General features: G+C 34.2%; 1 protein-coding gene and 1 non-coding gene across 4 annotated transcripts in view; one reads left to right on the top strand and one right to left on the bottom strand.

The window, feature by feature from the left end:
• Positions 1 to 16,737, bottom strand: part of AP1G1 (adaptor-related protein complex 1, gamma 1 subunit) — a 77,523-nt gene that overhangs the window by 38,976 nt on the left and 21,810 nt on the right. For all 3 annotated transcript variants that reach the window (XM_008581026.1, XM_008581029.1, XM_008581027.1), the window contains exons 2-3: positions 15,998 to 16,201; positions 3,588 to 3,712 (exon numbers count right to left, since the gene is read on the bottom strand). In XM_008581026.1, the coding sequence (XP_008579248.1) occupies positions 3,588 to 3,712; positions 15,998 to 16,198 (326 nt within the window). In that variant the 5' untranslated portion in view covers positions 16,199 to 16,201. The remainder of the gene's footprint in view (positions 1 to 3,587; positions 3,713 to 15,997; positions 16,202 to 16,737) is intronic.
• TRNAF-GAA lies at positions 96 to 170 on the top strand. Its single transcript has one exon. It is a non-coding gene; the product is annotated as a tRNA-Phe (tRNA).

The following is a 16,737-nucleotide window of genomic DNA, read 5'->3' as shown; positions in this document are numbered from 1 at the left end:
TTGATAGTCCCTCCTACAGGCTTACAACCCAAATATCGAATAAGGAGAAATTGGACATGTTATCTGTTGTATGTTAAAGACACCTGTTTTAGACTGGCTGGTTGGCTCAGTTGATTAGAGCATGGTGTTGAAAACACCAAGGTCAAGGGTTCAGAACCCCTTACCAGCCAGCAGCCAAAAAGAAAACAACAACAAAAACCCTCCCATTTTAGAAAATTCAGCAAACTGTTGAAAGTAAAAACCGGCAATGATAAAAAAAAAACTGTGTCCTTAGAAGATTTTCTTAATGTGCTCTACTACTAACTACAAAAAAGGTAAGATACACATTTATCAAAGCCCTTTTTAAAAAAAATCAAAAAACACAATCTCTACTGCTAGAGCATTTAGGGTGATATAAACATCCAAACAAAAGTTTAGTTACCTTCTGAAACCTTTGGTCTCATGCTTTAGTATTAACCTTGATGCTACATTAAATAACTTTTACACTTTTATATATTTATTCATGAAAAGAAAAATTAATAACTGTCCATTACTATGATAAAAATGAACTAATAAAACCACCTTTAACAAACTAAGCTTTAGATATTTACAGTAAGCCTCCATATCTGGTAATACATATACACAAAATCTTCTTTCTAACAGGCATTGATTACTATATAAAATTACTTCCAAATAAGCGAGGAAAAATACTTTCAGAAAAGCTGAACTATTAAAAGGTTGAACCAGCAAACTCATTTATATATTATAATCAACTCTTGCTATTCAGAAGCTGAATTATTATATGTTATGCTATTTCTACCAGCTTTCAGACCATTTCAGTATCCTTTAGTGGTTCTCAAAGTTTGGGTCACAAGCTCTTAAGTCCCCAAGACTGTTTCAGAGTGTCATGCAATCCAAACTATTTTCATAATCCTAAGACATTATTTGTCAATTGTGTTGACATTTGTACTGATGGTGCAAAAGCAGTGGTGGGAAAAATTGCTGGTGCATTAAGCACAAATCAAGGCAGGGGCACTAAACTGTACACTATAGTAGTCACTGTATTTGCTGCCACATATTTACAGTTAAAAAAAAAAGGCAGTTTCATTTAAGATATCCCATGAAAAAGCAGTAAAAATTATTAGTTTTCCTAAATCTCAACTCTTGAGTACACATCTTTTTAATATTCTGTATGACAAAATGGGAAGTATGCATAATTTACTTTTGATGCCTAGTGAAGTAAAATGGCAGTCTCAGAGAAAAACACTTGTGTACTTGTTTCATTTGCAAGCTGAACTATAAACCAGCTACTTTAGAGATGGACATCATTTTTATTTGAAAAATAACTGACAGACAACTATGGTTATGAAGATTTGGGTATTTGGCAGACATTTTCTGGACAAAGAGCCACGTGAGCCTATTACTTCAAAGTAACAACTGACAATATTTGTTGCCAATGATAAAATCCAAGCTTTGAAGTGAAAATGAGAATTCCAGAAAACCTGTATCACCACCATCATCTTGACAGTTTACTAATACTTAAGACTTTTCTGATGAGATCTGTGGTAATATTAACCTATGTGATTTTTTAATATTCTATGACGAGATATATTAACATTTAGAAGATCTGCATAACTCAGTAAACCAATTTTTTCCAAATGGCCGAGGCATGATGTTACAAAATTATGCATGAGTAAAAAGGTCCACTCGAGGTACAAGACAGACCAACGGTTTTAATCTAACAAAGTACCAAAACTTGAATGATATGGTTTCAGATTCCACACTGAGCCGAGGCATGATGTTACAAAATTATGCATGAGTAAAAAGGTTCACTCGAGGTACAAGACAGACCAATGGTTTTAATCTAACAAAGTACCAAAACTTGAATGATATGGTTTCAGATTCCACACTGAACCTAACATTTAAGAAACTATCACTTGTCCACTTTTAGTATAGTATCAAGGAAGAATATCCATAGTTATTTGAGAAGGTTATTAAAATACTCTTCCCTTTTCTAATTACATTATCAGTGAGAGGCTGGATTTCTTCATCAATTTCAATCAAAGCAACATGACATAAGAAATTGAATACAGAAGCAGATATGAGCATCCAGCTGTCTTCCATTAAGTTAGACATTAAAGAGATTTACAAAAACATAAAATAATGTCACTCTTCACACTGAATTTTTTTTCTTTTAGAAAATAGATTATTTTCATAATGAATGTTATTTATATTAACATGTAATGAGTTCATTAGTATTTTTTTAATGAACTAATAAACAGTCTTCGAAGCAAAATGAAGAAAGGAAAAGAAGGTAAATTGTAAATTAGCCAGGTTTGCTACTTTTCACCAAACTGAATAGTTTAAGATAAAGATTAATAGTAAAATGAACCTTGAATATTAACTATGGCTTTACCACTTAGGCTCTCAGTTCCCAAAAATATTTAGTTGACTTTTCATAATGCAAGTTCTTAAAATATCAGAGCCGAATTTTTAAAGATTTAATTCTAAGATCATTAATGTCTTAGAGTTTTTCTAAGCAAAACGAAAAATGTAGCAAACATTCATTATTTAGAATAAAAACTATTGGTACACTATGATGTCCTCTAATACAAACAAAAAAACCCACCAAAAAAAAAAAAATAACACACACACACACACACACACACACACACACACACACACACACACAAACCACATTCATTATCCTATTTTTTTTTTTTTAAAAAAGACTGAATGATCCAAAGTTTGGAATGAAATGCAAGATCAATTCCCAATTATTTGAAAAAGTAGCTCTCTCCTAAATTCACTTGGTGCCTGGCTGAGCCTCATTAAAACTAAACATAAAGATTTTTTCTTTACCTATGTGCCTCATCCTTCAATTTTTATCAAACACAAACCCAAACTTAAGTTTCTTATTAAAACTCTTATATGAACTTGCTGCCAGGCAGAACTGCCAAATTATCAGCATATGACTGAAAGCTTGAGTAATAAGGGCAACAGAGCATGCAAGAACAAAAGTTAAAGAACTCTGTTCGAGGCCTATCCAGAGTAAATGTGTAAGAGAGTCATGCTAAACACCTAGGATGTACCCTTCGTGACATCAAGGATTTCTGTCCATTTTTTTCACTCTCCACCCCAGTGCTTGCAACAGCTCCTGGCACATAGCAGGCACACAATAACTATTTGTTGCATAAATGAATCAACTTACTATTTTCATTATTAATTCTTATTTCACAGCCAAAAACCAAAAATTCTCCCAAAACTAAGTTCCTTATTCATGGTATTCAATGTCTTGGAAATATATGAAAGCCCAGATTTGACCAATGCTTTTTCCTTTCTATGAAAACCCAAATGTTTACTTCATTGCTAACTTGCGTTTTTATGCCTGAAGATGCACAGTAATAACTTAATTTAATCAATTATCTCCCACAGAAGTTTTAATCCTTTGCTTGGCCTTTTCACATATAAGCTACTGAACCAAGTGCTATTCAAATACATCTTGGACGGTAAATATAGAATCAGGAAATAGAAGCTCTTAGTGTCAAATTATAAGAAAGATCTAAAAGAGCAAAATATTTGCTAGAAAAAGGAAAGGTAAAACTTACTTCTTGATACAGTTGGTCATGAGAAGATGGACATCTTGTCTTTCATCTAACAGCAGCATTGCCCCTAAATAGCCAATGCGTTTGTCTGTAAATTTTTGAGAGGCAATAAGCTTGAGGCACTCCAACTGCAAAAAAGAAAAGAAATTAAGAACTTGCTACCACAATCGAGAAAAGCAATGTTTTTAACCCAGAGTCCACAGATGACTAAAGTATAAACCTGTATCAGCAAACTACTAAATAAAAGGCAAAGATTTAATACCTTTGGCTATCTTGATAACAGTAAATCAAGTTCTGGAATAGATCATTTTGTCAAGGTTCCATGATATTTGCCATCCAAATAACCTGTGAGTTTTACCTTTGTTCTACAGAGTCATACAAACACAAACTAGTAAAATATTACAATAAGATAATAATAAACCAAATTCCTAATTTAATCCACAGGTTACATAAAGTGAGCACCTGATTCATGTAAGTATTTAAGATCTGATTGCTATTTTGAGAATCACAAAAACTCAATAACTGGAAATACATCAAAGTACCAAACAATGTCCTAAACATCAGGAATGTACAATTAATTAAAGAAGAGAGAGACAATAACTTTAATATAATGTAGAAAATGCTACATTTAGGGTGTGAATCAAGTACTATGGGAGAGGTAAAAGTTTAGGAATCAAATGCAGAATGGAAAAAAAGTCCAGAAGATAACTCAGTAGTAAAATTAACATAAAATGTTTTACATTAATTTCTTCTTTACATAATTGTTAGAAACAACTCCTCAGGGCTTTAGAGTCCTCATATTTAAATAGTTTGTCTCTCTAATTGGTCTTTCTTCAAAGTCACGATCACTTTGATATACTTTATCATTCTATCTTGACAAACATGGAAAAGGACAAACACTCCCTCTGAAGCAATGGTTTTCAGAGGGTGTATGCAAGTCAGACTCTCCAACAAGCTTTTTCAAAACTATGCTTCCTTTTAGAATCACAAATCTCCAGGAAATGGGCTCAAATGAAATTGAGGAAAGTAAAACAGTTCCACAAACAGAATTGTTTCAAGTTATGAAAAAACTGCTCTCTCAATGTACAAGTAAAAACACCTAAGGGTAGGTGAGTGACTTTACTATCATGAGCATATCAAAAAAATCTCCAAGGGAAAATAACAAGAATCAAAAAGGAAAACTTAAATGTCTGGTGAGATCATGTAAGTAAAAACCCTTCCCTTCTTTCTACACATTCAATTTAAATTTAAAAAACAATTTCTGAAATAGAAGTTGACAAAAGTCATTATTACAACATTAGCAGATAAATTACTGCTGCGGTGAATGAGAAAATGAACAGCTAAAATGTTATCAGAAATATCTTACTCATTTTCAATCTGAAGGTTTTTCAACATTCCCATTTAATAATTCTACAAATAAGTATTTAGTAGTGAAAAAAATATTCCAAGAATTAGATATCACAGATGTTTTGATCATCCTTACTGAATCTTTCTTCTGGCAAACAAATATTACATAAATAAATTTCCAGAAATATTTTATTAAGATCACCTAGTGAATAGGACATACTCTTAGGCATTAATATTATTTCATATTTTTAGGGCCAAGTTTTAAGACGGTCACACCAAAAGTCACCCGTGACTGGTGAATAAAATTTGTTGCTTTTTGTGACATTTGTTTAAAACTTACCTAAAAACTCAACAGCAAAAAGAAAAACTAAAATATAAAGGGACAGACACTAAATTGATTCTTTATAATATTCCCCATTTGTGCAGTGACTTTGCTTCAAGAATAAGCATTTGGTTTTCTGAAGGTGACAAATTTGAGGGGAAATATAAGATTATACGACTGGAAATGGCATCTGAAATACACCCTCTGGTGACAGATTAACTATAATCACACTTTACACTCAGGTGGCCAGCAATAGTGCTGAGAATGTATCATATTCCATCTTTAAGAATGTTATCTAAGTTTTCAAATGTTGAAAAAGAAAGATAAAGATTATGTGGGCAAGTACAATAGGAAGGGGGGAGCTGCATGTGCCAGGAAGACATCCATTTTGGGGCAGCAATTTCCAAAAACGCAACTCAACATATTGCACGAATTGAAAGAACAGAAAGAAAAAAAAGCAACCAATTAAATGTATCTGCCCCTAGGTAATAATCTCAAATTCAACCATTACTACTACCCGACTTAAAGCTGCTGAAAAACCCACTCAAAACATTTCTAGCCACAAATCTAGCAAATGCTTTAAGACTACAGTAAACAGTCTCGCTTTTATATTCACACCCCTCAAAGTTAACAGAAAACTCCAAATTCTGTGAGCAAGGACAAAAGACAAATGAAAACCTTGGAAAAAAATATTTGCAACTCATTTCACAAATACAAGATCTTATATAACAGGCCCCTACAAACTGATTTTTTAAAAAGCCCAACAATCCAATATAAAAATGGAAAAAGTACCTGCCAGCTGTCTTCCCCAAAAAAGTAAAAACAGAAAAAGATTAGGTCAGAGAGTTCACAGAATACAAAAGCAGCTCAAACACATGAAATGGAATTCAACCTCCTCATAAAACAAATGCAAACCCAACTAAATTTACCAAAAAAATCATTGAATTGTACACCTGAATAGGGTGAATTACATGATTTGCAAAATATGCCTCAAAAAGTTATTAAGGGCTGGCTGGTTTACTCAGTTGGTTAGAGCATGGTATTGTAATACCAAGATCAAGGGTGGATTCCTACACCAGCCAGCTGCCAAAAAAAAGAAAGAAAAAGAAATGTAAAGCAAAACCATTTAGAGATACAGTACTACTTTCTAACCTATTTAAAAATTAGCCAAAAGATTAACAAAGATCAAAAATTGTTATAACAGTGTTGAGGACATTAGTGATAAAAGTATAAACTGGCACCAGCTATAAAGAGAAAGATCTGCTTACCTTAATTACAAATACACATAACCTTTGACTCAACAATTCCTCTTTTAAGAATTTATACTACATTTATATTCATACACAAGGAAAATATCATTCAATTGCAGTATTATTTGAAACAGCAAGATTGAAAATAAATGTCCATTAATAAGGTACCAGTTTAATAAATTATGATTCATACATATAACAGAGTACTATGCTAAATATACTACTATAAGAACATCAAAGAAGCTGCAAAAAATAAAATGAGGACACTTTTTTTTTATCATTACATAATATAAACATTTTTTAAGGCCTTTTACCTATTTCTCCCTAACTCCCCCTCCCCCAAAATGAGGATAATCTTTATGAGAAAGTTTTTTATATACTGTTATGGGCTAACATTCAAGACAGATTAATGAGTGGACAGTGCAAACGGTATCTTACAATAGCCTGTAGATGCACAAAGTATCTCTGGAAGGAATTCAAGAAACTGATAACACCACTTGCCTATAAAGAGGGAAATGAAGTTGCTGGAAGATGAGGACAGAAAGCAAAGTATTCATAATAAATCCTTTTTTGTCTTTTAACTGTAATTATTCAAAATATTAATAATAGTGAACTAGAAGGAAAAAATTAAAATTAAAACTGCAGGATAAAACGAACTTATACCTAACTTGTGACTAGAAAAGCTAATATAGGGCTGGCCCCGTGACTCACTCGGGAGAGTGCAGCGCTGGTAGCGCCAAGGCACAGGTTTGGATCCTATATAGGGATGGCCGGTGCGCTCACTGGCTGAGCGTGGTGAAGACCACACCATGCCGAGGGTTGCGATCCCCTTACTGGTCAAAAAAAAAAAAAAAGAAAAGAAAAAAGAAAAGCTAATATAATATTAGAATTAAAAAGCAAAAAGCCGGCCACCAAAAAACAAAAACAAAAAAGAAACTCAGGGGAACCATTTGTTTCCCCCTCCAAAGATGAACATCATACATTTCAAAAATTAACAAAAAAGGGCCGGCCCGGTGGCACACTGCTACAGTGCGCCGCTTGGGAGCGTGGTGGCGCTCCTGCCGAGGGTTCGGATCCCACATACAGACCGGCCGCTCACTGGCTGAGCGAGGTGCGGGCGCAACACCGAGGGTTGCGATCCCAACACCGAGGGTTGCGATCCCAACACCAAGGGTTGCGATTCCATTACCGGTCCCGCCCCGGTACAGGCGCAACACTGAGGGTTGCGATCCGTTGCCGGTCACGAAAAAAGACAAAAAGGAAAAAAAAATTAACAAAAAAGCACTTGAATCTTAAAATAGTTTTATAAGACTTTGAAAACTGAAAATTTTAAATGAGAATCTTATGAAAATACAACTCAGTAAATAGAAACAATCAGCCTTTTTTAGATAACTTAAATTCATAATGAACAATTATTGTGCTATTCTATAATACCTGTGGATGCTTATAGGAGTTTATTGAGAAGTATGTTTGTTCCTTATCTCTAATCCCCACAATGGCTGTGCTTTTCTCTACTGGCAGTTATTCTGTATTCTTCACCTACTATCAATTTCTCCTTTGTCAATGCCACTCTCAACTACTGCCTTAACATATGAGCTTTTCCACAGCAGCCTTCGCCTGCTCCTCCCACAGGATTGATTAGTGATAACTATTTCCTACTCACTGATTTTTTTACATTTACTTCCAATTGTGAGGCTCCGTTTTGAGATGCTGTGGTTTCTATCAGTTTGACTTCTAAACAGACATTTTGCTTTAATCTGGTAAACTCCCGCAGTGTACCAACCAATGTGGTAGACATTCTCATTGATACACAGTTTAGATGAGCACATATAAGAAAAGCAACATTTATTATAAGTATGATACATACACTATGACAGTTATGCACAAGCTACTATGAAAACAAGTTAGGAAGGGCACCTAATTCAGGTGAGGAAGAGGAAGAAAACAAGAGAAAGGTTCCTATATCTTTACATAACACATAGTAGACTAGAAAGAAGTCAATCTGAGTTAGGAGCTGGGCCTCCCTAATCCTGATTCCAGCTAAGAGACCTCTTATGCAAGGTTTCTAACAATCTGGGCCTCCACTTCCCTATCAGTAAAGTAACTCAGCCACATCAAGGAAGAAAGTCCTTTTTTGTGCCTTCAAGGCAGTCACTAATTCTCTGCAGTGGATCCTATAAATGGCCTCAGAATACTTCTCTGCAGAAACATTCTTGTCAGTAAGTTATCAGTCCCCCTTACAACAATTACAGTGCCTTAAGAAGTAGTTCCCAAACCTGACTAGTCAGAATCACCCGGGAGTTTTAAAAAATATAGGTCACTCCCAGGACATTCTGATGGAGTAGATTTGAGATAAAGACTAATAATTTTATTTTTACAAAATTTTTCTAGATAATTTTTAATGTTCCAATTTTCTTTGAAATTCAAAGCAATTTTTAAAAAGAGAACTTCACCAGGTTTCTGGCCCTGTTACATTTTCCTGAAGCAAGTTGCCTTTTTCAACAAATGTTGCCTTTTATCAACGTTTAATCTGGTTGTCCTCATTAAAAAGCTGCACCCATCTTGTAAGCTTTTAAAACAGTTTCACACAAAGTCAAATGCATATCTGCATTTGCTTTTGTTTTTTTTATTTTGGCCACTAGCCAGTATGGGAATTCCAATTCTTGACCTTGGTGTTATAACACCATGCTCTAACCAACTGAGCTAATCAGCCAATCCCTGCATTTGCTTTTATTTTTATTTTTATTTTTTTATTTTTTCCTTTTTGTCTTTTTTTCGTGACCGGTAACGGGATCGCAACCCTTGGTGTCACGCCCGCACCGCGCTCAACCAGTGAGCGGACCGGTCTCTATACGGGATCCGAACCCTCGGCAGGAGCGCCGCCGCACTCCCAAGCGCCGCACTCTACCAAGTGCGCCACCGGGCCGGCCCTGCATTTGCTTTTAAACTTAACATTGGAGTTTTATGATATGAACAATCACCGTGATGAAAAGATGCAAAATCACATTAACCCTCATTGACCTACCAATCAGCTTTACCAGGTCTTAACATCTTATCCTATTCACTTTATTGTAATTTTTTTAATATTACAAATTCAATCAAAGCCCTCTACGTTCTGTGCCTCATTCCCATTTCTCTTCTCTCCATCCCAGAAGTAACCAAACCCCCAAACTGTTGTTTATTACTGCCATGCCTTATGTTCTTCTACACATATAGAGACGAGTGGTTTTAAATGTTTTGAACTTTATATATCATACCATACTCCTGCTCTTTTCACTCAAGACCTTTGAGTATTACACCAGGACAAAAAGGTCTAATTCGATCATATTCACTGCTATACAGTATTTCATTTGGGAATATACCACAACTTACCTACTCTTTTTGAGGACAAATAGATTGTTCCCAATGTTTTACTACCAGAAACAATGCTGCAATGAACATTCCTATACAAGTCTCTTTGTGCACCAGACAAGAATTTCTCTAAGTTATAACCCTAAGGAAGCCTGATCGGATTCAGGTTTTTCAGTTTTTGTTTTTTTGGGGTTTTGTTTTTTAAATTTGATTTTGCATATATACGCCACTTCATAGGTGGTGATATGAACTTTCATCAGGAGGCATATAATTACTTCCAGTGTTGTCTCTCTTTTGTGACATTAGCAGCACGATGATCATCAGCAGTTGCAAAATGGTAATATTCTAATCCTTTCAATACTTCATTTATTAGCTAGACTACAGCTCTAAGAAGCAACTTTTTTATATAAACCACTGGGTTACCAGTAGTTCCTTCAGAAGAAACTACTGGTAAGGGAAGCAGAATAAATGCTTTATTCTTTCCTTTTATTGACCAGTTTTCAAAATGACGTGTTATTTCCCTAGTATCCTTCAAAGATGACCAATGAAGTTTTTAGAATTTTTTTAAAATACTATTATGATCTCATGAACATAAACTTACCTGGTATGTTTCAATCGATTACAATTATTATTCTTATAATACTCAAATTATCTCACTTTGGGGCATGACAGCCTCTTCTGGTGACTACTGAAACTTTTTGACATGACCTTTGTAGTCTTTCCTCCTTTCTGGCAGAGGAAGATGGTTCAAGCTTGTTTTGTACGTTTCCTATCCTGGATTTGGGATCAGCCATCTTTCAGTAAGCCCTTTTGGAGTAAAATGGTATTTAGAGACCACAATCTGGGTTTAAGGCTGCTCATTGCTATTGGTTTGGTCATTGTTTTATGCCTTTTCAAGAAACAGAACTAGCTTAAATACTTTTTAAAGATAAAATACAAGTTAAAATATTAACAAGGCAAATTTAGCAATGTAAAAAAAAAAAAAAACCATCATGACCAAGTAAGGTTAATTTCAGACATGCAAGGAGAGTTAACATTAGAATATCTATTAATATAATTCACTACACTAACAGGTTAAAAGGAGAAAACCATAATTATTTCAGTAGATACTGAAAAAGCATTTGATAAAATACAACATCAGATTCATTAATATGATAAAAGATGTCTACGTAAAATCTATGACAATTATATTTAACCATGATATGTAGAGCATTTGTTAAGGTTTTAACAAGACTAGGATGCCTACTATCACCACTTCTTTTCATTACTATTATCATCTACACAGTGTAGTAAGGAAATTAAATTCATAAGGGTAGAAAAAGAAGGAAATTTTTTGCAGACAAGAGTATTAACTATATGGAAACAATGGCATTTACATAGACTCTTAGAATCAAATTCAGTAATGTTGCTAGGTAGATAAATGCACAAAAATCAATCATATTTTTATGCATCTACAACATAATTATTAAAAATTTTAAAATACTGTTTGCAATAGGAACTAGAGCTCTAAGGAACCTACGAATAAATTTCTCCAAAAAGGTACTATGGCACTTTAAAAAGTTCATGGAAAAATACACTTCCTTTTTTTAAGCAGGTGGCTGTAAAGGGGTCTAAACCCTTGACCTTGGTATTAAAACACTGCATTCTAACGAACTGAACTAACCGGCTAGCACCAGTTCATGGAAAAACAGAATTAAAAGATTACACCAATTTGTGGAAAAATAGAATTAGAAGATAATACAAATCTTTCCATGACCTTTTTGAAGTACCCTCGTGTAAGACTCTGTGGAAAACACTGTAAAACTTCAGGGAACCTAAAGAAACGGATGCTAACCTACATAGATGGAATAGAAGACTGTCCTACAAAAGTAATTACATATAGCAGGCCAGGTTGGAATTGGGGAAAAACAAAGAATACATGCCCAGCCTTGGAAGCAGCCTACTACTGCCATGTGGAAATGTGGATCCAGTGTTGTCAAATCTGATTTTTCTAAGAGAAACTAGAAATCCAGATTTCTATGAGAAGTTCCTTTTTTTTTCATTTATTTTATTTTAATTTATCAATATACAATATAGTTGATTTTCATGTCCCTTTATCAATTCCTCCTTTTCCTCCTTCCCTCTCCTCCTTCCCCCCCATCAATATCATATCTGTGCGTGTCTTAACAAAATCAAGGAATTGTTGTCGAAGTTCCTTGATTTTTATATGCTGGCAGCAAACTCAAAACAATTTTTATTTATTTATTTATTTTCTGGTGGCTGGCTAGAATCAAAACAATTTTAAATACTGTGCAGGACAAACAAAATACATCCTTGGAAGAATATGACTCCTGAGCCACCTTGAGTAGTTTTCTACTTCTGCATTCTAGCTACTTCTTTAGATACTCAACTTTATTTCTAGACTGTGTTTAAGCCAGAAGCATGAATGTTTACACATCCTGTAGGAAATCTATTACTGCCTTCGTTGTAAAAATATTGAGGACACTGTCTCTTACATTACTAACAGACCCCTAGATAAAAGATCCACATAAGAAAATCTAACTTCAGAATTCAGTGCTTCAAAAAGCTTTGAGGTCTTGAGAAAATGGTAAAACAGGTAACATTTGAAATCTTTTATGTCCAAAAAATAAATGCCTAACATTTATTAACTTAGTTAATCATCATAATAACCCTATGAAGTACACTTAGGACTGTATCCATTTTACAGATAAGGAAACTGAGACACAAAAAGGGTAAAGATCTTGCTCAAAGTCACACAGACAGTAAAATAACAAAACCAGAATTCACATCTTGGCAGTCTAGTTCCTGCAGTTTTGCTCTTCAATTCTGGCAATAACAACTACATAAATGAATGTCTCTTATAGTTGCCTCACCAACAGCAACTACACTGGCCTTATGTTCTGAATTCTCCCTTCTCCCAACTCTTAACTTTCTACTATTCTGTTTCTTTTTGTAAGTCGAGGCTAGTAGTTTATACCATCTCAAATCCTTTGTACAAGGCAGGACTAAGATAATTAGTCATGTGCTGCATAATGATGTTTCAGTCAATGATGCACAACATATATAACAGTGGTCCCACATGATTATAATGGCTATACTATATAGGCTAGATGTATAGCAGGCTATACCATCTATATTTGTGTAAGTACACTCTGATGTTTGCACAGTGACAAAATCACCTAATGACATATTTCTCAGAATGTATCCTTGTCATTAAGTGATGTATGACTGTAATTAATTAATTAACTTATTGGAAATAGCCATTTATAGATTTGAACTAAGCCCAAAGAATTGAATAGGTTTTACAGTTATACAAGGCTGAGTTCTAGTCTGCTCACTAATATTTATTAGCTGTGTGAATTTAACTACGTCACTTAAACTCTCTAAATTTCAATTTCCTCATAAAATGAGGATATTATCTATCCCATGGGTTTTATCATAAGACTTAAATGAGACTTAAAAAATTTCATTTGGTTACTATAAATTTTAAAATTTATATGTGGCTGATGTATTTCTATTGACAGCATCATACTAGATACTGCAGTAAAAAGTAAAAAGAAACAGGTAAAATTAGTTTTAAGAATATATTTTATTTAACCAATATATCTAAAGTATCATTTCAACATATAATCAACATGAAAAGTATAAGATATTTTACACTTTTTCTTTTGTACTAAGGCTTCTAAATACAGTATGTACTTTACACTTATAGTACATCTCAATTTGTACATTTCATCAGAAATACTTGAACTGTATTTAGATTTCATAAAATTTACAATTGATAAAGCAGACACACATATCCGAAGTGTTTAAAACATATTTAAAAGTCTCCAACAATGGAATCAAGTACCAAAAAAATTGTATTTTCCTTTAATATTCACCTCAGTTTCAACTAGCCATATTTCAAGAGATCAATGGCCACACGCTGCTGCTGGCTACTATAATGAGCAGAACATCTAATAAATAAAATGCAATTAAAGGATAACTGCTATTATACATAATTAAATGAAAATGGCACTGTGAATCATACATGCAGGTGAGAGAATCTAGATATGAACCTTTTTATGGGCGTATTATAAATTCCCATGGGTGGGGTGCCAAATTACTGATATGTAATTACTGATATGTAACAGGGTAGTGACGTACTCAAAGAGAGGAAGCAGAATAAGTCACTAAAAATTATGATTCCTATTCCAACTCAGAAAAATATTTGTTTTTCGTACCAAAATTTTAGTAGTTTTGAGTATTCACACTTTCCACCTAAGAATTAAATATTTTATCAAATAAAGTTATAAAACATCTCAAAATGCCACCTAGACAGACCTAGCAAGGACATTTTACTTAAACATATTATTGGAATAAATCTTAGAAATATATATAGATCTTTTACAAGATGAAATTTCTCCCAAAGTCTTAAATCTACTCTGTACTTTCAAACTCAAGAGTTTGTCTTTAAAGAACTCCCTTGGGAATACATAAATGTACTGTTTCCAAGATGTTAATAGTGGTTATCTCTGAGTGGAGGGATTAAGAGTACTGCCCCCACTAGCCTTTTATTTTTATAGCCCAATTTCTTATATGTCAGATTTTCGTATATCTAACCTAATGTTTCTACTTAAAATCAATCAACAAGAATATATGGGCATCTATTTGCTTTATACTATGTCACAAACTATATGGATAACTGCCTGGATCAACTTTTCAATATAGCAAAAGCTTACCACTTAAAACATTAGCCTCAGGAATTAACTCCACTCCTATTTTTCTCTGAATGAAATATAAAATATATTTCAAAGAATGTATTAATTACATTTTTTAAAACTGTTAACGATAGATTATGTGAAAGAGAAGAATGCTATTATGACATTAATTCTGTCCAAAACCAAATATATGAACACATTTATAGGAGATGGTTGTAGCTTTTGCCTGGCCCCTTTCTTCTGATCCAGTCCACCCTTCTTCTGATTCTAACGCCTCAATTTTTCTTAGAGTAACTAATGCTCTCCCACTCTCAATCATGTATTTCTAAATAGGCTGACCCCATTCTTAACTCCAACATGAGTGTAAAACTAACCACGCCAGTCTGATAAGATTCAATCCCAGTTCTTTTTCATTTTAACTTGGAGGCAGGAGATCTCTTTCCATTGAAGTAACCAAGCTAAATAGAATATAAGCTGATGACCATCTTTCCTGATAAATATATCAAAATATTAACAATAGCTGTGTTTGAAAAAAGGAACTATGGATGGTGTTTTTCTCCTTCTACCAAGTGTTGCACATCTTTCTTTCAATTTTGCAGTCAGTTTCTTAAAAAGACTATTTAGCTTATAATAAAATTCTTAACTGAAATAAAGTCTGACCAGTTAGGTCAGTTGGTTAGAGCATTGTGCTGATAACACCAAGGTCCAGGGTTCAATCCCTGTACTGGCCAGCCATCCTCACTCCCAGAAAAAAAAAAAAAAAAAAATTAAGTAAATAAAATTTAAGAGTACTGATAAGAAATAAAAGACAACGCACTGCTCCATTCTTTGTGACTAAATCCCCCTTATCACAATATAAACATGGAAAAAAAAAAGCATTTATCACTGAGAATATCATTGTCGTAGCACAGACTGGTATGTGAAATAGTATGCATTTGGGTGTGGGAGAATCAGCAAGCTGACTGGCAGAGAAGTTGTAGCACTCAAGGCATGAGGTAATTAGGACAAATATATGCCATTACTTGGCAACTACCTAATTTCTTTAGCTTAAAACATCTTTTGTGAGTTTCTCCACATATTATTATTAACAGATAAAATAATTAAGAAAATATTTAGCAAACCTTTCTTAAATATTCATAATAGTCCAGACCCTCTGACAGAACAATAACAATCTACTGGTTTAATCCTGGTCCATCTTTAAGTAAGCTAGCTGCCACCATCAAAACATTCTCTGATCCACATAATGAGAAATTCCCAAAGGAAAGGATAATTGATGGCAATATCATGCCTTCCCAGGTCGGCAGCTTGCTCTCTCAATCCTATCCTCAGTACCACAGTGATTCGGCTATCAAAAGTACCTCCCTGCCAGGAAAAGATTAACACTCCCTGAGCTAGTGTGATCCAAAGAGTATCCTTGCTAGATGTGGTCTCAGCCCAGCCTACCTGTCCAAAGTGAGCCGGGTAGCCCAGCATGTGCATATATAGTAATTTTGCCACATTTCGACACCGGTATGTATTGTCTTCTTCTCTAAAAGATGACCGGATTGCAGCACATTCTTTCTGGATCATTTCTCGTTCTTCGGCTTGGGTTCGGGCTGTCCGGATCGTCCGGATTAGCTCCCGCAATCTGATGGGGGCTGGCATCCTCTGGATATGGAAAGACATTAAATAGAGATGTTCATATTTTTTTGCTACCAAAACCATTCACACAACTTCCTACACAATTTGACTGGCTTTTAAGAATTCAGGATTTGCTAAATCCAGCTTAGCTAAGCTAAGCAAAGTTTTCTAAGCCTCAAGCACAGCTATTACATAAAAACCCCTTAACTCAGCAAATTTCTGAAAAGGCTACAAATAAAAATGTTAAGTATTAACTTAAGCAAAATAAGACACAGAATACACCAATAGGTAAAATCCATCACTAATATCAAAATATCTCAGGAACTAATTCAACCCAAATCTACTTAATCCTTAAAGTAATAAGGAAAGGTCTGTACCTAATCTTAGAAAAGGTAGATATTTTCTGCTCAACTGGTATTAAACTCAACATAGCATAACAAAGTATCAGAAGAATCTGGTCACAATCACAGCTCAACTCAACAAAAAATGAGAGATTAGGAGAGAAGATTAAATGTCAGATTAAAACACATCCAATAAACAGTAATCACCTCAGCACAGTGGAT

Source organism: Galeopterus variegatus, unplaced genomic scaffold (genome assembly GCF_000696425.1).
Source record: "Galeopterus variegatus unplaced genomic scaffold, G_variegatus-3.0.2 Scaffold2236, whole genome shotgun sequence".
NCBI classification, from domain to species: Eukaryota; Metazoa; Chordata; class Mammalia; order Dermoptera; family Cynocephalidae; genus Galeopterus; species Galeopterus variegatus.
The sequence above is the reverse complement of the archived record's forward strand: the minus strand, read 5'-3'. Positions and strand labels throughout refer to the sequence as shown.